Here is a 22,665-nt window from a genome sequence, read left to right on the forward strand (position 1 = left end):
TCTTAGAGGGGCCCTGCCCCCTACCCGTTAGAAAAGCCTCATTCCCCCTCGCCATGTCTACACACCCCTTGGAGAAGCCCCGCTCCTCGCTGGATACCCGCCCCGTCCATTCCCAAAGCCACGCCCACTACACTATCCGCTCCGCCCCTCCTCCCTGGAGAAGGCTGGTCTAGTCTCATGGGATCCCCGCCCCGTCTCCGTGGAGGCTCCACCCCCCCCCATGGAAGCCCTGCCCAGTCTGGGGAAAATGTGAAGGAGACTGGGTTTCACTTCCGGAGCACTTTGTCGTCCCCCCCCACGCCACCCCCGGGTTCACTTCCGGTGCTGTCGGGAACGGGGGGTCCCCGTTCTTGGTACTGCTGCCGGAGGGAGGGCGGGAGTTGAGGTCTCATGGAGCCGTAGCTGTGAGGAGTCCCCGGCCCGCGCCCGGTGTGGGAGCCGGGCGGAGGCCGGACACGGGAGCCGCCGGAGCCGGAGGAGATGGACAAACTGACCATCATCTCAGGATGCCTCTTTCTGGCCGCCGACATCTTCGCCATCGCGAGCCTGGCGAACCCGGACTGGATCAACACTGGGGAGTCCGCGGGTGAGGGGCTGAGCGGGCCTGGAGCAGATCAACAGCGAGGGGTCGGGGGCGGAGTGGATCAAAACCAGGGCTCCCGGGGGTGGTGAGGGGGCCCGGACTGGGTAAGCAGGAGGTGAAGGGGGCTGAGCAGGCTGGATCGCTCCTTACTGGGGAGTCTGTGGGTGAGAGGGCTGAGGGACTTGGGCTGGAACTGGGAATATGTGTCTGGAGCTGGCGCAGGGCCACTGGGAGTGGGTCAGCACCACAGAGCCTATGGCTGGGGGGCGACGGGCATAGCCCCAATTGACACCAGGAGCCTTCGGATGAGGAAGCTGAGGGACAGGGGCTAAGTCATAGGGAGCAGTCAAGGTGGGTGGTGGGGGGGACCCTGCTTAAATGAATGTGTGGGGAGTTCCTAGGTGAAGGAGGCTGGTAGTTCTGTGTATTGGCAGAACCTGGACTAGATAATCTTTGGGGAGTCTGAGATGAGAGGGGATTGGGCTGAGGGGTACTGCAGAGTCTAAGCTGAGAAGTTGATACTCTAGCTTTTTGGTATAGGATATATTCTGGTGGAAATCTATTGAAGAGCTCGAGGGACATGGGGCAGGTGAATTTGGCCAACTCGGGTCTGAATCAATGGGAGTAGTCTATGGATTGGGTGAGATATTCTGCGAGAGGAAAATCTGCAGGTGAGAAATTCTAGGGCACTGCCTGGCCGATTTGAACTGGATCAGTATTGGAGGAAATCTGTGTGCGTAGCTAAACAACCATATTCGATTAAAAATGGTGAGAGATGTGGATAAGAAGCCAGTTTGGTTTGGAGCAGTGCTGGAATATCTCTTGATGGGTTCTCCAGTGGGATCAATCCTGGGTAGTCCATAATAAGAGAGTGCAGATGGTTCAGCCTCACCAGTCCATACTGAGTCAAGACCAGGTTGAGGAGTCACAGAGAATACCAGCCTGGCTGAATTGGACTGGAGTAATAATAGTAAGTTCACATTGAGAAAACCCTGGGATAAGGGGAAAGATGGAGCCTGATCTGTCAACCCATTCTGACTGGAATATTCTGGGTATCTGTCTTCTCCTATATAGCTGTACACAGGTACAGAAACTCTTTGAAAAGTCCTTTAATACTGCCTGTGTAGCAAAAGCAAAATAAACCAAATTGAAACTCTTGCAAGCTAAATGGGCAGATAGGAGCACTACTTGTTTCCACACTGAAATTTAATCACCTTGGATAGTGAATTTAGAAGAGTCAGTTTTTCTGTTTATAATTAGTTTCACTTTTTGGGTCTCTGCTGTTATGTTTGTATTTTTAATGTTGGAAGTGAGCTTTAGATCTGATTTTCCCTCCTCCCTATTTCAAAATGTTGTTTGCATCATGTTTTTTAATCTACTTTTAGGCTTAAATCTATATTTTGTTTTGTAATATTTGACATTGTCCCTTTAAAGGAGGACTTTTCAAGTATTAATATTTTGCTAATATTGCAATTGCTTTTGTCTATAAATAGTTTTATTTACAATTCATCTTGGCTATTTGGTGGGGCTGGGTTTGCCCTGATGAGATGGGCAGGAATGCTATAGAAGGGTTTTTCTTTGATCTCGCACCCAAATGAGCCTAGAAGCTGCTTGTCAGAGAAGGAAGTAATGCCATTCTTGCTAGACCCCACCAGCTGAATATGGGCAAAGCAATCTAAACTGATCTCTCATTGACATTCCAATCTCCTGGCTGTTCCCACAGGAAAGATAAAGAATTGTTAAGAACATAAGAATGGCCATACTGGTTCTGACCAGTGGTCCATCAAGCCCAGTAGTCTGTCTTCTGAAAAAGCAGCAAAGAATCCTGTGGCACCTTATAGACTAACAGACATTTTGGAGCATGAGCTTTCGTGAGTGAATACCCACTTTGTCGGATGCATGTCTTCCGAAAGTGGCCTGTGCCAAATGCTTCAGAGGGAGTGAACAGAAAAAGTCAATGTATTGAGAGATTCATACCTTGTCCTCCAGTACCAGCTTCTAGCAGTCACAGATTTAGGGACACCCAGAGCATGGGGTTGCATCCCTGATCATCTTGGCTAATAGCTATTGATGGACCAGTTCTCCATGAACTCATCTAATTCATTTTGAACCCAGTTATACTTTTGGCCTTCACAAGATCCACTGGCAACAGGTTCCACAGCTTGACTGTGCATTGTGTGAAGAAATACCTCCTTATGTTTGGTTTAATCCTGCTGCTTATTAATTTAATTGGGTGACCCCTGGTTCATGTTTTATGTGAAAGGGTAAATAACACTTCCTTGTTCACTTTCTCCACACCGTTCATGATTTTATAGACCTTTGTCATATTCCTTATCATTTGTCTCTTTTCCAAGCTGAACAGTCCGAGTATTTTTAATCTCTCTTTATGTGGAAGCTGTTCCCAACCCTTAATCATTTTTGTTGCACTTCTCTGTGCTTTTTCCCATTTTAATATTTTTTTTAATTGGGCAACCAGAACTGCATACAGTAGTCAAGCTATGAGTGTATCATGAATTTATATAAAGACATTATGATATTCTCTGTCTTATTATCTATCCTTTTCCTAATGGTTCTTAACATTCTGCTAGCTTTTTTGACTTCTGCACATTTATCAGATGTTTTCAGAGAACTATCCATGATGACGCCAAGATCTCTTTCTTGAGTGGTAACAGTTAATGTAGACCCCATCATTTTGTATGTATAATTAGGATTATGTTTTCCAACGTGCATTACTTTGCATTTATCAATGATGAATTTCATCTGCCATTTTCTTGCCCAGTCACATAGTTTTGTGAGATCCCTTTGCAACTCTTTGAAGTCTGCTTTGGACTTAACTACCCTGAGTAATTTTGTATTGTGTGAAAACTTTTCCACCTCACCTTTTACCCTTTTTTTCCAGATCATTTATGGATAACTTTGATCAGCTCTGGTCCCAGTACAGATTCTTGGGGGATTCTGCTATTTATCTCTATCCACTGTAAAAACTGGCCACTTATTCCTAGCTATTGTATCTTTCACTAGTTACTGATCCCTGAGAGCAGTCGTGGGATAAAGTCCTCACTTTGCTTAAGAGCCTTTGGTGAGAAACCTTGTCAAAGACTTTCTGAAAGACCAAATACACTATGTCCACTGGATCACCTCTGTCCACATGTTTGTTGACACCTTCAAATAATTCTGATACATTGGTGAGGCATGATTTCCCTTTACAAAAGCTGTGCTGATTCTTCCCAACTTATTGTGTTTAGCTACAGTTTCAACCAATTTGTCTAGTACTGGAGTCAGGCTTACTGGCCTGTAATTGTCAAAATTGCCTCTGTAGCCTTTTTAAAAAATTAGTGTCACATTAGCTATCCACCAGTCATCTGGTACAGATGCTGATTTAAGTGATAGATTGTATACCACAGTTAGTAGTTTCATATTTGAGTTTCTTCAAAACTCTTGGCTGAATGCTATCTGGTCCTGGTGATTTATAACTGTTTAAATTAATGTTCTGATCTAATGCTTCTGTGCTGGACTTTGCTGCCTTTGCCATCCTGTCTATGATCACAGTGGCTGCTGGTTCAGAGATGTTGCTGTGCATAATGCATAGTGCAGGGGTAGCTGGACAGCAGTTTTTAGAAGAAAAGAGGATTTAGGATAGGTTACTATCAGCATCTGTGTTATAAGTTTGTGCTGACGTTCTCTCGATTTTTCCCTGCCCCCACACAAGTTTCACCTCTTCACTGCTTGATGTTTAGGCCCTGCTAGAGGGTTTAAATAAACTCATTGCAATGTAGACTATTCATGACCAGTGGTGATTCATAGGTTTCTAATTTCGGTGTAGGAAGGCAATTAGAAACAAGTCAGCTATTAGGGGTTGATTAATGTTTAGCCACAGGAGTGCCCAGTCATTCAATATAGGAGTTTGTGTGGCTTTTTAGATGCCCGTCTATTGTTATGGGAATTCTTTTGCCCCTTGTTAATGGCACTGAGAAGAGTAGGGCATTTCCCCCTTCCAGAGTTAAGCATGCAAGGACCTCCTAGCTGACTACAGCACTTTTCCTGTAGCTAGTTGTGATTATCTCCCTTATGTCTTGTCTGCGGGTCAGTACTCCTCTGTTATAACTCTGCTACTGCGCAGAACTCTAGGTAGTAAGCCGTTTTGCAGGGATTTTAAAATCTAATAAAGTTGAGTATGTTTGAAATATGTAGATAGGATTTTTTTTGTAAATCACTGCTCATGTTATTCTATCACACAGACCTGGAAGGGCTCAACGGGCTTTTGTTAGTATCCTATCACACTGGAGTCATGTGCTCTTAAGCTTTCCTTGATCTGAGTAGACTGCAGCCCTGTCTTTTTCTTTTGCTTCTCTGACACGCTTCCTTGACACAGGCTGTGTCTGTTACCCCTTCATGGAGATGATGCCCCAAGACTCAGCTGGCTTAGGCCTCCAGGTCTAGTGCTCCCAAGTAGCTTAAGCATACCCTTTCCCAAGGGGTATGGCTACATTTGGAATTTCAAAGCGCTGCCCCGGCAGCGCTTTGAAGTGTGAGTGTAGTCGGAGCAGCAGCGCTGGGAGAGAACTCTCCCAGCGCTGCATGTAAACCACATCCTTTACGGGTGTAGTGTGCAGCGCTGGTAGCTGAGCTCCCAGCGCTGCCGCCCTGATTACACTGACGCTTTACAGCACTGTATCTTGCAGCGCTCAGGGGGGTGTTTTTTCATACCCCTGAGCGCGAAAGTTGCAGCGCTGTAAAGTGTGAGTGTAGCCATGGCCCCAAGAGCTCCAGCCTTGTGGGTGCTCTTCAGGGACACATGGTAGTAGGGGGCAGGGTGGATGGGAAACAGACACAGACTTTGTAAGGGATCCCAAAACCCAATCAAACTACTTTAGATAGCACAAAAGATATACAGACCTAGGCAAAACAATAAAACATCTATATGCATTTGCTTGTCTTAGCTTTCTCTCTGCTTTTAGGTGTTCTTTGGACTCCGGTCAGACTTGTCTAAGGCAATGGTTCTCAACCAGGGATATGCATACCACTGGGGGTATGCAGAGATCTTCCAGGGGATACATCAACTCGTCTAGATATTTGCCTAGTTTTATCACAGTCTACATAAAAAGCACTAGCAAAATCAGTACAAACTAAAATTTCATAAATTACATTTTTATACTGCTCTAGATGCTATACACTGAAATGTAAATACAATATTTGTATTCCAATTGCTTTATTTTGTAATATGGTAAAATTATAATTTTTCAGTAATCATGTGCTGAGACCCTTGAATTTTTACGTCCGATTTTGTAAGCAAATAGTTTTTAAGTGAGGTGAAACTTGGGAGTATGCAAGACAAATCAGCCTCCTGAGAGGGGTACAATAGTCTGGAAAGGTTGAGAACCACTGCTCTAAGGAGTCTGGGAACAGCCCTTTCCTGCACATGGCTTCTCCTCCTAATCACCCAGTTGCCTCCTAATCGCCTCTGCTGCTTTCACAGTTAAACAGGCTCCCCTGCTATGAAAGCCTGCCCCCTCTCCTTCCTCTTCCTGGCTCTGTGAGTTCCTTGAGTTTATAAGGGTTTGTCTGCATGTTGAGTTGCTGCGCAGCAAGCCAGAGTGTGATGCTGCAGCACACCAGCTTGCTGTGCAGTAACTCACTGTATAGACATGACTGCGGTGGCATGTGGCTTAACGTACTACGACTTCGGAGCGTAATATGCTAAGCCTTGCTCTGGGACTTTCACTGTGTTGTAGCAATTTCATGGCAAATTACTGGGTAGGAATCTGGTGTACTGAAGATTCACACCTTGACTTGTGCAGTAACTTGCATGTAAATGACCCCTTAGTCCTGCAACTAAGCCCTACTTCCTTTGTTCTGCTCCTTTAGAAATTTTGCTGCTACAAACCCCAGCCCACGTCATGGAATCTGGAGAAAACTGGCTTCCGCCAGACTTTAGCCATCTCATTTTCTCTGGGGCAGGTCTGTTCAGTAGTAGGAGGCTTTTAGTTACTGTATCTTTCAAAGACCGACTTTGGACAGGGGACATGAGTTAAGAATATGGTAAATGGCTTAAGTATACAGAGTTCATAATATCAAATAAATTCCTTAATTGCACATACACAGATTCCGTCAAATTGTCACCTCGTCACTTTCTGTAGGACCTAAAAAAGTTTTTACTTTCTCTGCTGGTGTGGAAACAGGGTAACAAATACTGCTTCCAAACTCTTATGGAAACACAAATGAGCAAAGATCATGTGGATATAAAGGTGCTGCATACAGTACACTAAAGTTCTTGTTAAAGAAACAAGCTTTATCACATCTCTATATAATGTAAAAATCAGTACTTGAGCTGTTCTGCTGGGCAGTCATTAAATATTAATTATATCACCTTTTATTACCTAAGGATCAGATGCCATTTCCATTCTAAATCTCCTTTAGAGGTGCAAGTGAAACAGTCTTCATTAAGCTAAAGCTTGGCAAACCTTGGGAGTGCATGGATTTTTGTAACGCACTAGACATTCAGGTAATGTTTTGACAGACTGAGATTTCTTTTGTCTGGTGATGCCAAAGAAGCTGCTGAGTAGATACAATCTTAAAAGAAAGCTGTTAGTTTTTAGATTTGTATCAACATGAAAAACAACGTATTGTTACAATGTAAAACTTTATTTTTTAAATATTTGTTTGTACTAAAAAAAAAAATAACATTCCAAAATAAGCATTTCATCTAAACTGATAGATTAAGGGAAAAAAGAACTAAGATTCCCATTATATCAAGGATTTCTTGGGCTTAGTACTGCACTTTGTACTCTTCAAGCACTATAATTACACCTGAAGGAATTTTGCACCAGTGCACATGTGCAGAATTTATGTCCCCCCGCAAATTTGTTTGCTTTTCCACAGAAAAATGACTTTCTGACAGGGAAGTAAAGGGAAACCACAAGAGCAGTCATGCAACCCTCCTCAGCAGTATATTTCAGGTGCCCAGGGCAGCCAGCAGAGAGGTAAATCACTGTGGGGCAGGTGGCGGGACTGGGGAAGACCCAGCTGGTGGCTCCTACCCTGTGCTGGGCTAAGCTGCTAGCCCCGGCTGGGCTGGGGAGGACGGGACTTCATTTTCCCCTGCACGACTTCCGGGGCTATGTCAGACCCACCCCCAGATTTCTCCTCCAGCTGTAGGAAGATCTGCAGACTCCCCTCCTCTGCCCCCCATGCTTCCTGCACCCATCACTCCTCAGCTGCAGGGGGAAGGATCGTTGTACAGGGAGCTGCTCCTCCACCTGCCCAACCCCTGTGCATCTAGACCCCGCCCCATACCCAGAGCATCCTGATGAGCCGAGCCTTCCCCTCCTCCCCAGCACTCAGACCCCCCCTCCCCTGATAAGCCTCACTCCCCCTGCACCTGGACCACTCTGATGAGCCACCTGCACCCAGATATCCACCATACCGAGCCCTCCTCCCCCAGCATCTGGACTCCACCACTGAGCCTCCCAAACCCCAACACACACACCCTGCTGAGCCACAACCACCTTCACTTGGACCCCCCTGCAGAGTCCCATCACCACTGCACCCAGAACCCTCCAACAAGCCCCTGTGCATCCAGTCCTCTTGCCCCACCCGTACCCATGTCAGGATTGGGTGCAGGTCACCGCTGAGTCTGTTTAGGGGGGAGGCTGCACAATGATCTCCCACCTCTGTTTAGGGCACTGTAGTAGTAGGAATCATCATCATCATAATAGTAAGGCATAGATGTGATGGAAAGCGTTAATTATTTGCTTTTTTGAATTTCTGGTGTTTGGGCATATGGGAAGGACTGTTTTCTGCATAGGCAGACTCTCCTAAAGGTAGATACCTGTTTTGGCCTAGTTATTTGACATAGCTAGAAGATGTATGAGAGCTCTGATCATCCTTTTCTGTTTGCCCTTTAGTGGAGACAGTATTAATTCACGTTTTTTAAAGTAGCAATATATTTATTTCTGGTACACAAGGGTGCAAAATGTTATTCCAGAGTTTCCAGCATCTTTGTTAAATTATTCAAACTCTAGTTGGTTTTACAGAATCTGACATCAGGCCATCATTTTTCATTAAGCACAGATCTGGAAGCCAGTAACTTTAGTTGTTACTCCAGAATTATTTTTAAAGTGCCATGAAGTACTAGCTTTTTTTACCTTCCTCTTTGGGGGTAAAATTGTAATAAAAATTACAGGAAGGCTGGATGACCTTCTCCAAACTAAGTGTTTTAATTGCCTTTTTTTCTTTGTATCAAGTCTGTGTTTCTTCCTTCAGTATTGAGCTTGCTCACAAATAGTAACGTTTCCAAAAGCATTAAGCTCTGGTGAATTAGGTACTTTTGAAAATGTTATCCGGTCACAACACAGCTAAAATTGAGTTACATTCAGTATCTGGGGAAGCTGCTTGTCTTTTCTTTCAATTCCCACTCCCCTCAAAATATGTTGAATTCTGAATCTGCTTTATGTGTACGCTATACATAGTGGAAAACGTATCTTGCTAGCATTTTAACTTTGTGGTTCTACTGGTCTTTTGCTGTTCATCAGTCAAATAACTGGATTTTTCACTTTAGAAGAATCTAGCTACTATTGATACAATATGGTACGGATTAGAGCCTTTCTAATTCTAACGTGATTAATTTAGGTATATAATTATTAAAAGTAAAGCTTTTGCTTAATATGTGCCATACAGCTAGGATGTTTTACTATCAGCAGTGTCAAAGCAACATCCCAGGATGCTTCTCAGGAAGGAGAGAGATTATCTTCAAAGTCTTATGTTTCTTCCTAATGGCCCATCAAGGCAGATGGTCTGTTGTCTGGTAAGTGTTTCCCAAGTGTACACACAATTGTAATTGTTACATAGTCAATATTCCTAACTTTAGATACAGAAATTATACATTTAGTAAATCATAACCTTTCAAATTATCTCACATGACCCATCTTGCATAAAATATATCTGTTATGCCATATTCATACCTTAACAGTATTTCTATGAAGAATATGGGGTGTAACATCACACCATGAATACATGCTTTTAGAAGAAGGAATATGAACGCAGAGGTTGGACAGGCAAAGCTTTGTGTATGATGAGTTAGGCAAGTATTTAGAGAAAAATAAAAGTACTATACAATGTCTGTGAGAAAGAAAAGAGGTCTTGATATACTTCCTCACTTCTCTTTACATCGAATCTTTTCTTGATGACAGCCTCTTAGCATAAATGATTTTATAATCATTTACATCTTTAAATACTAGTCCAGCTAAACAGTGCTCACTTTAGGGCTTTGAACCTCAGCACCAACATCTTTTCCTGCAGATGTATGAATGCTGCATTAGCAATGCTGGTCTGTCCTAGTGCTCGGTGTTCCAAATAGTGTTAGTTAATAATATTACCATTAGTCACTGACAGCCAAAAGGTACGAACAACCATGTTTATAGACAGCAAATACAAGCAGTCTAGCTTTGTGAGGCGCATCATGAAGATGACTCGCTACTTCTCTTCCCATTTTGTTCTATGATAGTTTTCTTCTTCCAGTGTTTCCCTCTCCTTCTCAATCACTCTATTCTCCGTCCCCAAGCTTTCTTGCCTTGTTTACCCTCCATACAGTGCTGCTCCACTTGCTGTTGCTGAACAATCCCTGCCCATAATGGCGGCACACCGCTAGGATGGCCATATGTCCTGTTTTGGCCAGGACAGTCCCTTTTTTAAGCCCTGTCCTGACCCTCCCGACTTTTTTCCAAAAGGAGGCATTTGTCATGTTTGCTCTTGCTGACATGATCAGTTGGCAAGAGCAAACAGGACAAATGCCCACTTTTGTGGTTAAAAAAAAAAAAAGTGGGGTGCGGCTGAGAGGAGGCAAGTGGAGATGCCGGCTCCCTGCAGGGGGGAAGCAGGACTGTGTAAGAGTGAGCAGCTTTCCAGCATGAGGGACCCCCCACAGGGTTCCAGCAACAGCATGCGGCGGGGGGAGGGGGGGACCCTCTGGCAAGCAGCTGGGGGTGTCCAATTTTCTCTTTGGGAAATATGGTAAATATCCTACGCACAGCACTTTTCTCTTTCTCTTGTAGATGCTGTAAAGAGTATTGTGTAGTTCCATTTAGGGGAGAGGAGGGAGGGAAATGCAGAGGAAAAGGAGGAGAGCCATCAAGCAGCCAGCAATGACTCTTCAGCTCTGAGACAGAAAAAGAGGCAGGCATCCTCTTTCCCAAGTGCTCCACTGCCAAGAGGTTGGGAATCCTGGTTTTTGAATGTCATAATGGCACTGGGAGTTCACTGATTTGCACTCATTCTAAACTATCAGTGGATTACCATCTGACAGCTGCATAGTGGTATCTGTGAAATGAATTGGTGGTATCTATCTAGTTCTTAGTGGAAAATGTCCATAAACAACCTTCTTCCAGTTGACACTCGTTGGTAGTATCTAGAGCAGTGGTTCTTAACCAGGGGTCTGAGGCCCACTAGGGGGCCATGAGGAGGTTTCAGCAAGGCCACCAAGCAGGGCTGCCATTAGACTTACTGGGGCCCAGGGCAGAAAACCATAGTCCCACCGCCTGGGGCTGAAGCCAAAGGCTGAGCAACTTAGCTTCACAGGGCCCCCTGTGGCATGGGACCCCAGGCAATTGCCATGCTTGCTATCCCCTAACGCTGGCCCTGGCTTTTATATGCAGAAAAATAGTTGCTGTGGCACAGACAGGCCAGGGAATTTTTATAGCATGTTGGGGAGCCTCAGATTGACAAAGGTTGAGAACCCCTGATGTAACCTGAGTCTGTCTTCTCAGGGCATGGTGAGATGCATGGGCGTGTGCTGTTAGGATCGTGATGGTAAACAGAGACTTCCATATGTAAACTTGCGATACGGAGGAGACTTTCAAAAGCAGCAAGGGATTGAGAAGTACAAATTCCATTGACTTTCAGTGCAGAGTTTTGGTTTCCCCCTGGAAATAATCTTTCCTTCCTAGGTGCCATCTGTAAGTGCCTACTGTTCAGTTATTCAAACAAAGCATAATGGCTTCCCATGACATAGAGTTATACAGTAGTTAAACTATTAAAAAGTTATGGTGCAGACAGAACCAAGGAATATGCAAGTCCAAGAAAAATATTAATACCATATGTCTTTAAAGTATTATGAAAGTCGTCTTTTGACTAAAAATTAAAAGAATAATAAAGCTGCAGAAGGAAATGGTTCTGTTTTTAAAAAGTATTTCTGAGTCCATTGAATTGCACTAGTTACCTTACTTTGAATTATAGCTGGGTGAAATTCACTTTTTTTGTGTGTGCAGTTTTTTTTACCCCTCCTCTTATTCAGTTTTGATAATAAAAGTACTCTTTTTACTCAAAAAGGCCCCATTTTCATTCTGAAATAGGCCTGAGTTCCTGAAACAGGTTAATAGTTATGCTCAATGTAAACCAACAGCTTATAAGCATGATCCTCCCTGTGCAGATAGGACCAAAGTGTTATAGCCAGGTTGACATTGTGCTTTAAACTTGGTAAAGTCCATGTTTAACTGTTCTTGAGAAGTCATTTTCAGAGTATGCATATGCCTTTTTTTTTTTTTAAAGCCTCCAGATTCTTCCTTCCACTTTTTACATGTGACTGTTTTGGGAAGGGGAAGGAGGACAGAGAGTGAGTTTCCCTTGAAGGCAGCATCTGTTGGGAGGCTTTTGAAAACAAGGACTTAACCTGGAGAGAAGGATAACAATGTGTTGTGAGAGTGAGACCACCCTTAAATTTTCTCCATCACTTGCTCCCCTCCTTTGTCCTTAAGGTTCACCTTTGTTGGCAGAGGAGCAGTGATTAAATGCCTTGATGTGAAGATTACTGCTGCAGTACAGCAAACTGGTTGCAAAACATCTGATGTTTTAAACTTCCATGGGAAACTTTCAACAACCTTTTATATATTATAGCCAGTTCCCTTTTAAAATCAAGTGGGAAATTATACTAATATATTGTCTGTCCTCAGGGTGAGATACAGCCAATAACATCTATGGGAATTAGGTATGTGTCCAAGGAAGAATATGCTCTCCTAGTGGTATTGTTTCATATTTTGTAAAATAGATGACAGCCAGCACTGAACTACTTCAACATGTATCATTAATTGCTATAAACAGGTTGTACACAGCTGTTCATTCACTTGGTTTTTATTGCTGTTGGCTGTTGTATTCAACTTCATCTCTTACCTTGATTATTCTGAAGTAGGAGAAGCCATATGACCTCAGACATTTTCTTTAATTGGCAGAGGCTTGGTGCCTTAAAGGATCAGGAATGTTCTCCTATTGAATGTCATCTGATGTTTCTTTATTTTTTTTTTTTTTACCTTATGTAGTATTTACTTATAACCAAGATCCACTGTACTCCATGCCGAGCTGGGCCTAAATTTTGGGGCGGGGTCCTTAAACTGATAGAAATTTGCTGGCAGCTCCAGTTATATTACAAAAATTTATTTGAAATATAAAAATGAGTAATAAAAACACAACAGTAGCAACTCGTATGTTTGTTTTTATATTAAATCTACTTTATTTTATGCTGTGCCCACATTTTGAGTCTTCAATATGACACCGATTGTCTTTAGGTTTCAGTGAGTCCCATTTCATTAAGATGGAAGATAAGATACTTGTTCATAAGCCAAATATTTTTGGTAAAAAAGTGATGCCTCAAAGAGCGGGGGTTGGCTTATAAACGGGTCTACACCAAAATTTGATGATTTTAAATTCTGTGGAATCATTGAATTGAATATCTAACACATTGTCATTTTGTTTACCTGGAGCGTTCACAGGCATGGAGCCCCTCGGCTCCCTGTGGCCATGGTTCGCCGTTCCCAGCCAATGTGTTCATCAGAAACCAATGTAATGCCTCTTCATATTTCTAGAGTATATTTGTTCTTTTAAAACTAAATAAATAAATAAGCCAACAGAAAAGACAATTTCAAAGCAGGATTACAGTAGTTGATGTTACTTATCGAGTCCGTGTCCCTGAGTGGGTGGGATTTAGTTGTCTTTCTCCCCAAAAGAAAACATAACTGATACTAAACTGATATTTCTTTGGATTTTTGACTAAGCTGAAGATGGTGCCCATACAGTAGTGTACTTCATCTTATTAAATTTTTTATGCAAGTTCCTTGAACAGTTACCAAGTTAAAACAAAGGGGAGAAATTGAGTAGTCTGTGCAAGTGATATTTTCAGATGATATGGAAAATCAGCTAGAATCAGCACTTTCTGAAACCTAGTCATTAATCCAGGAGTAGGCCAGAGTAAGACAGCATTCCTTGTATATGAGTTCGTCCCATCCTCAGTGTGGACCCCGATAGTGCTCTGCCTCTTTTGGCTGATCTGAACTTTGTTCATGCTATATATTAGAGTGTTGTGCTACCATGTGACTAGACTAGGACGTAGGTCATGTCATATGTCATTGTCTGATGTAAAAATTGAACAGATTTGAACAGTAACTTAGCAGTAGTGAGACTGAAATAATTAACAGGACTTCTTCATCATTCTTTCTGAGAAGCCCCCAGTGGTACGTTAATGTCTGATCTGTTGAGGAGTATCATTTTACATTCCTGTCTGAAGCCAAATATAACTCATCAGAAGTTTAAATGGCAGAACAGCTGTAGTATCGTAGCTTCTGGCTTCCCTTCCAAAAGTGAGGAACAAAACTGCTGCAGTTGATTAGAAAAATCACTCTAAATATTGGATACTGATGTAGTAAATATATCGATGTAGTTGAATTTAGGCACTTTGCAATCAAGCTGTCAGTTTTCAAGGTGCATGGGTTTGGGTGTTTTACCAAATTTTATGTTAAATGTGCAAGAAGAAAGTTCTTGTCCTTTCAGCCCAGTCACACTTTAAAATTTCTAAAGGTTCTAGTTCTCATTGACAACATCATCTTATTGTGGCAGTGCTTATAATGTCAAAATAAACCAGCAGAAGGATGCGAATTTTTAGAGATCCTGATTACGCACATTTTAAAAAATGCTGTGCTATAAACTAGGAAAGATTATTGTTAGCATGGGCTGATTTCTTGGCTTTGGTATGTAAGAGCACAGAAGAGTCTTTGTTTTGTTCTTGGGAGAGCTGTTTCTGTGTTGTTGCCTGAGGATAACTTTCTCAACATGTGGTGGTCCATCTTGTCTAAAAATACATAAATTAAATAAACTCCAATACCTGTGTGGTACTGGAAACCCAAAATGTTGGAATTAGAAAATAGACTAACCTTAACTGGATGATGTCCTTTTATTTTTAAGCTGAGTTCAATTAAAAATATTTTATGTGGGGCTCATGCATTTAAATGTCTGTTACTTGTAGAGGAGGAGTTTAAAGCTGGTCCTAGTGTCTCTGCTGCAGTGATCATTTATCTTTCTCGCTTTTTAGAGTGGTTTGATTTTTTGGTCTGAATTTAGCACTGATGCAAGGTCCTGCATCAAGAACTCTTAAGACCTAAATTGTTGTCATAGCCACAGTATAGACACAGCATGGAGAGAAGCAGCAGGGCAATCTTCCCTGCCTTGCTCTGCTAACATGCATCAACATTAACTTGGAGGCTGACTTAGAATAGTTCAGTTTCAGGACTCATCAGTTCTTGATGCATCTCCTCAGAGTGCCAAGAAGGATTCAGTCAGTGCCACTGTGATTGTTTTTGTGATGTGGGATGGTGGTCCATCCAGACAACTTGCTTCATTATTGACTACTGAATAGTAATCTGAGTAACAACTTTTGGTCACTATCTTTGTGGACTGAGTTTGAACTAGTGACATAGGCCTGGTCTACACTACGCGTTTAAACCGATTTTAGTAGCGTTAAACCGATGTAACCCTGCACCCGTCCACACAACGAAGCCCTTTCTATCGATATAAAGGGCTCTTAAAGCCGGTTTCTCTGCTTCTCCCCGACAAGAGGAGTAGCCCTGAAATCGGTATTGCCATGTCGGATTAGGGTTAGTGTGGCCGCAAATCAACAGTATTGGCCTCCGGGCAGTATCTCACAGTGCACCACTGTGACCTCTCTGGAAAGCAATCTGAATTCTGATGCTCTGGCCAGATAGACAGGAAAAGCCCTGCAAACTTTTGAATTGCATTTCCTGTTTGCCCAGCATGGAGCTCTGATCAGCACGGATGGCGATGCAGTCCCAAATCTAAAAAGAGCTCCAGCATGGACCGTACGGGAGATACTGGATCTGATCGCTGTATGGGGAGACAAATCTGTTCTATCACAGCTCCGTTACAGAAGACGAAATGCCAAAGCATTTGAAAAAAATCTCCAGGCTATGATACAGAGTCCACAGCACAGTGCTGCGTGACAAGCATAATGGAAAGCCAAAGAATCAAATGGACGCTCATGGAGGAAGGGAGGGGGGGACTGAGAACTCCAGCTATCCCACAGTCCCCGCAGTCTCCAAAAAGCATTTGCATTCTTGGCTGAGCTCCCAGTGCCTGTAGGGTCAAACACATTGTCCAGGGTGGTTCAAGGTATATCTTGTCAATTTACCCTCCCTCCCCCCCCGCCGTGAAAGAAAAGGGAAAAAATCATTTCTTGACTTTTTTCAATGTCACCCTATGTCTACTGCATGCTGCTGGTAGATGGGGTGCTGTGGCACTGAACAGCTGCATCCTCTCCCCTCCCCTCTCCGGGGTCAGATAGTACAATGCAGAAGGACTGGTAGCCGTCCTTGTCATCATCCCGTGAGTGCTCCAGGCTGGCCTCAGGTGAGGTCGGCCGGGGGCACCTGAGTAAAAATAGGAATGACTCCCGGTTATTCCCAGCAGATGGTACAGAACAGCTGGTAACCATCCTCATCATAGCAACTGGGGGCTGAGCTCCATCAGCCCCCTGATCCCCTTTCATGCCTAAAGAAAAGATTCTGTACTGCCTGGATTATCATAGCAGCGGGATGCTGGGTTCCTCTCCCCCCCCACTGTTTAATGTCCTGCCTGGACTATCATAGCAGCTGGAGGCTGCCTCCCCCTCATTTATCTCGCTAAAAAGTCAGTGTTTCTTATTCCTGCATTCTTTATTACATCATCACACAAATGGGGGGACCCTGCAATGGTAGCCCAGGAGGGTTGGGGGAGGAGGGAAGCAACAGGTGGGGTTGTTGCAGGGACACCCCCTAGAATGGCATGCAGCTCATCATTTCTGCGGGATCTGACACGGATCGGCTGTGCTGTCTGGTACACTTGCCCCATATTCTAAGCAGGACTGACTCTATTTTTAGATACAACATAAAGGAGGGAATGACCCAGGGAGTCATTCTCATTTTTGTCTTTGCGCCCCCAGCTGACCTCAGTGAAGGTCAGCCAGGAGCAACCATGACAGCAGCAGACAGTACAGAATGACTAATAACTGTCATCTCATCGCTATTTACAATGGCATAGCAGACGGTACAGAATGACTGGTAACCGTCTTTGCTACCTTGCAAAGGCAAATGAATGCTGCTGTGTAGCTGTCATGGTCTAATTCCCCACTCTGAACCTTAGCGTCCAAAAGATGGGGTACCAGCATGAATTCCTCTAAGCTCAATTACCAGCTTAGAACCTGTAGCACTGCCACCAACCATGAATTCCAGTGCCTGGTACACTCTGGTCCCCACAAAACCTTGCCCGGGGACCCCCAAGACCCAGACCCTCTGGATCTTAACACAAGGAAAGTAAACCCTTTCCCTCACCGTTGCCTCTCCCAGGCTTCCCCTCCCTGGGTTACCCTGGAAGATCACTGTGTGATTCAAACTCCTTGAATCACAAAACAGAGAGGACAATTCACCTTCCTCCCTCCTTCTTTTTCCTCCTCCCAGACTCTTCCTGAGAGAAAGTAATCCTGGCACAGAGAGAAATAAGCCTCTCTCTCCCTCTTCCCTCCTTTCTGGCCACCAATTCCCTGGTGAATCCAGACCCCGTCCCCTGGGGTCTCACACCAGAATAAAAAAACAATTAGGTTCTTAAACAAGAAAAGCTTTTAATTAAAGAAAGAAAAAACAGTAAAAATTATCTTTGTAAATTTAAAAAAAAATGGAATAGGTACAGAGTCTTTCAGCTATAGACACTGGGAACACCCTCCCAGCCTAAGTATACAAGTACAAATTAAAATCTTTTCAGCAAAATACTAATTTGAACTTCTTCCAACCAAATACACATTTGCAAATAAAGAAAACAACCATAAGCCTAACTCGCTTTATCTACCTAGTACTCACTAGTCTGAACTTATAAGAGCCTGTATTGGAGAGAAACCTGGTTGCACGTCTGATCCTTCTGAGCCCCCAGAGTGAACAACAACCAAAACTAACAGCACAGCACAAAAAACTTCCCTCCCTCAAGATTTGAAAGTATCCTGTCCTCTGATTGGTCCTCTGGTCAGGTGACAGCCAGGCTCACTGTTCTTGTTAACCCTTTCCAGGCAAAGAGATATGAAGCACTTTTGTTCTATTAACTCTTACTTATCTGTTTATGACAGTAGCGCTGCAGTACCGCCTCTGTCAGCGGCATCCAGTACACATACGGTAACAGTGACAAAAAGCAAAACGGCGTCTATACTGTGGCATCTGCCAGGGCAATCCAGGGAAAAAGGGCATGAAATGATTGTCTGCCGTTGCTTTCCCGGAGGAAGGAATGAGTGACGACATTTACCCAGAATCACCCGCGACACTGTTTTTGCACCATCATGCATTGGGATCTCAACCCAGAATTCCAATGGGCTGGGGAGACTGCGGGAACTATGGGATAGCAACCCACAGTGCAACGCTCCAGAAATCGACGCTAGCCTCGGTACATGGACGCACACCACCGAATTATTGTGCTTTGTCTGGCCGCGTGCACTCGACTTTATACAGTCTGGTTTACAAAACCAGTTTATGTAAAATTGGAATAATCCTGTAGTGTAGATGTACCCACAGTGTCCTATTCTGAGTGTCCTACGATGTCCTATTCTGATACCACAGACACACGGTCTTAAAGAGTTTTTAAGCATCTCTGTGGGAGGAAGGGGGCATTCTGTCATTAAGGGAAAGAATAGCCTTTATACAAAAGGGAAATAAGATAGTCTCTGTGAATTGACTTCAGTGGGAGAGTGGTTATTCCCTCACCTCCAAAGTCAAAATTCAGAGTGGAGGGGAAACGGTGGCTTTCGTAGCACAACCAGTCTCTATGTGTGCTTAATATTGATTTAACATAAGTTATTGAAAAGATGCACTCTATTCTTAAATATGACTTTTCAAGCAAACCTAAAGTCTGTGCCTTGTCTGAATCTCTCTCAAAATTCTTTGAATATTTTAAAAACTATATTTTTTTCTCTTACTCTCTGACGTAAGTGACCATCTTGTTATCTGGCCTTTCTAAAGTCTTAGCTCCACTTTCTTTGCTGGTTTACATTCTACGTATCCTAATTTTATGGACACCTATAGTTTCTCTTAAGACACAGTAGAAATAAAATCAAGCACTACAAGCTCCCTATGTAGTCAGTGGGAGTCTTATGTGTAACAGTTATAGTCTTGGGCCCTAAGGGTGTGTCTGCACTGCAATTCAACATCTGTGGCTGGCCTGTGTCGGCTGACTCAGGCTCACGGGGTTATGGGGCTATTTAATTGAGATGTAGACCCTCTCCCCTCACAGGGTCCCAGAGCCTGGGCTCTGGCCCAACCCTGAACACCTACCAATTAAATAGTCCCATGAGCCCAAGTTGGCTGACGTAGCTCAGCTTCTTATGTTGAATTGCACTGTAGATGTACTCTTGGTCACCTAAATTTTAATTCTAGTTCATTGTTTTTTACATAAAATTGAATGATAAATAGTATAACTATCTTCATCAACAAAAACAACGAGGAGTCCTTGTGGCACCTTAGAGACTAACAAATTTATTTGGGCATAACCATTCGTGGGCTAAAACCACTTTGAGTTTTAGCCTACAAAAGCTTATGCCCAAATAAATTTGTTAGTCTCTAAGGTGCCACAAAGACTCTTCGTTGTTTTTGCTGATACAGACTAACACGGCTACCACTCTGAAACCTATATTAATCAGTGGAATCGATGCAGTGCATAATGTAGAGTGTTGGCCTAGTTTATTTGAAACTATTTTGGCAAAGCTTCCTTCAAAAACTGTGTCTTAGCAGTAGAATGAGATGTGATATCTCAGTGCTTCTCATAATGAGCTCCATGAACTGGGACATGAAGGGACACTTTCTAAAGAGTTCTTTCAGAAAGGAGAATATCTATGGGCAAACCCTCTGTAAACGTGACATGTTAACAGAAGAATGTAGTCAATTACAAATCTCTGCTTTTATGACCATAGCATATCATTATAGGAACATATGGTTTCTCAGACCTTTGGCTTTTTCCTATTGGTGTTAAAGTAAGGGTGGGGAGTGGATCAGTATTGCAGCTGGACAGTCCATAGAAACTAGCCTACTTCGCAGTGAGACTGCTAGGCTTTTGGTCCATAATTACAGTAATTGGCAGATAATTAAGAAGGAAAGACCAGAATGCTAAAAAGAAATAGTATGCATCTTAAAGACAGGAAAGGTAATTATTCTAAACTCACCTAAACATCATTTTGAGCTCTTGTACTTCCTCAGAATTTGCAGTAAGTGGTTAGTCCTCTGTTTTGCAACACATTTATCACTATCTGAATTCAGCCTCCTGCATTCATAAATCTTATTTCAACAAGTCTGGACTTGTTCACCTTTCAGTCTGCAGACTGAACAACAGGCTTAGTATCTGTGCAGTAGAAAACAAATCTATCATGCTTCTTTCTGAATATTTGGATAAGAAAAGTGAAGTCCTTTAGAGGCTTAAACACTAAATTACTCCCGTTGGACCTAATCTGTGAAGAAAATCCTTGTTTAAAAACAATAGCAAATAAACTACCTTGTGCTTTACTGGAAATGTTGTTTGCATCCAGATGACTCTAGCCAGTTTGTTAAATCAGTGTGCTACCTCTCTCTACCTTATCATAGTGCTAATTATTCAGAGGTAAATTATTGTAGGGCTAAATTGTCAAATGGCTTCTCAGGTTAATTTATTCTTGGTTGAAATCCATAGTCTCCTCATCAGACAGTATTTTAATAATTAAAGAGAAGTTCCCACACATCTTGCATGCTGATGTGGGGTTGTGTACAGGGATAAAGTGACAGTGAATGTATGTATGGAAAGAGGAGGAATTGTTATATTGAGGAGACTTATTTTAAACTACTGTGAAACAATTTAGGAGTGGAGGCCTAGAACAGGTTACGTATGTCCTTTATCAGTAGACAGAGCCAGGGAAAAATCACTTGCTTTGGGAGAAGTGAGTCAGGAATCTTTATGTTGGGAACCTCTCTGTATTAATTACAAATATTTATTCTAACATGCCTTTTAAGCAAAAATTAGATCTTTAATTCTCCACAACTGTAGATCCATCTATGATAGAAGCTGGACTTACACTGTGGTGGTGTATACATCTCAAATTTTCACTTGTAGGTACTGAAAGCCTCTATACCTTTCTTGTTGCAAAGCCTTCCCCAAAAAGAACATTTACCCTATTACATCATCCATACAGAGAACAATCTTCAAGCAGGAATAACAGAAGTGTGAACTGCTATATACTCCCCCACACACTCTGTCCGCAGGCTCCTCAATGGTTATATGTAGTTACGGGTCCAAATATCCTAGTATACTACCAAGTGCAACTTCATTGGTATAGTTTGGAAGTGGTAGCACTGTGGTACACTTTAGTGCAGTCGGGGCTTGTGCATTTTTACTGCCATGTTGTAGGGTAGGGGTAGTATGGTGTAGCAAGTCTGACCCCTAAGTTACGAGTAGAGCTGTAGCAATTGGGAATTACGAGTCTGAAAATTCTGCTGTAGACAAGGCCAATAAGGTTCAACTTTAAAGCTTTCCTGTGATTAGTTAGTGTTAACACACTTCATGAACTGGCAGGTTATAAAATTATGCTTTAATTGTGCAGGATAACCTATACCAATTTGTCACTGTAATTTTGTAGGTATAATCCAGGTTTGTTTTTGTTGTCATGCTGTATGTGGTGAAGCAATGAAGTGAGAAAACGGGGTTGTCTGGTTTCCTTGTGAATCATTAATTATGTGTATATATGAGTCTTTCTGGAAAATGTCTTGATGGCACTGCATATGGCTATGTAAATGTTTTTAAGCTAGGTCTATAACTCAATAGTCTAAGCATCAGGTTTGGAATAACTAGATTCCCTTTAACCATAGACTCAAATCCTGTATCTCAGAAAGATCAGAAGACTACCGTGTGGTTTACTTTACGTTACAGGCATCTTTTGGTAAGACCTTAAATACAAATATTCTGCAACCTGTGAAGTTATATAAAAAGTCAGGGGTGTGTTTTGTAAGCAGAAGAGGCTGTCCCAGTACCTTTAACCAAAATTATTTTCCCTCCCTTTCCAGTTTTGTGTCGTTTTCTACCATTTACTCATCATGTTGCTTTCCCTTTGCTACACCCACCCATATATGGCTTCCAAAATGGGTACAAATGCTGCAAAAAATAGGAATACTGCAAAAGCAGGGTTTTACTCTCTATTCTGGCTTTCTCAAAAGCGCTTGCATAATGTCCTGCACGGCTTAGCCAAGAGCATGAAGAACCCTTTCATGGCAGAGTTTATAGGATTTGAAGCTTGGGTGGGTTATACACTAAAATGTATGGAGCTTGATAATCCCATGCCCAGAAACACCCACTCTGACTATGGCAGCAGTGAATCTGTAATGTAAATTCCATGGAGTTTTGGGAAAGGCCGGAATGACACACAAACTGCAGCTTCCTGGCTATGGAATTTTGTTCTTCTGCTTTATATGAAGCTCATGCCCTGAATATGGCTCCATGTGTGTACATTTATTAAAAGGCAAAGTATACCAAGATATACTTAGAGAAGTAAATGCCTCATTTTACCCTTTTATAGCTGCAGCTGCACCACTTGAAACAGCATATCACATGAAAAATCCTTATAAATAGCATTGGAAGTATCCCGCTAAATAGCTGCCAAAGTCCTTGGACAACTTTGAAATATACTCTTTCAAAAAAGCTTCTGCTTATTTTGTATAAGGTGGGGTTACATTAGAATTGCTGTAGTCTAGTCTAAAATCTGAATTAGTCCTATTTATCCCCCACCA

The 22,665-nt window shown here is 42.7% G+C and overlaps 1 protein-coding gene across 3 annotated transcripts in view; it reads left to right on the forward strand.

The window, feature by feature from the left end:
- The first annotated feature begins 303 nt into the window (after nucleotides 1-303).
- MOSMO (modulator of smoothened) overlaps nucleotides 304-22,665 on the forward strand; it is a 49,331-nt gene continuing 26,969 nt past the window's right edge. Inside the window, exons 1-2 of one of the 3 annotated variants that reach the window (XM_030578616.1) lie at nucleotides 499-586; nucleotides 1,124-1,254. In XM_030578616.1, coding sequence (XP_030434476.1) covers nucleotides 1,215-1,254 — 40 coding nt within the window. In that variant the 5' untranslated portion in view covers nucleotides 499-586; nucleotides 1,124-1,214. Of the gene's footprint in view, nucleotides 587-1,123; nucleotides 1,255-22,665 lie in introns of all 3 variants that reach the window. The other 2 variants (XM_030578614.1, XM_030578615.1) reach the window with 2 other exon arrangements.

The sequence above is a fragment of the Gopherus evgoodei genome, chromosome 10, assembly GCF_007399415.2.
Source record: "Gopherus evgoodei ecotype Sinaloan lineage chromosome 10, rGopEvg1_v1.p, whole genome shotgun sequence".
NCBI lineage: Eukaryota > Metazoa > Chordata > Testudines > Testudinidae > Gopherus > Gopherus evgoodei.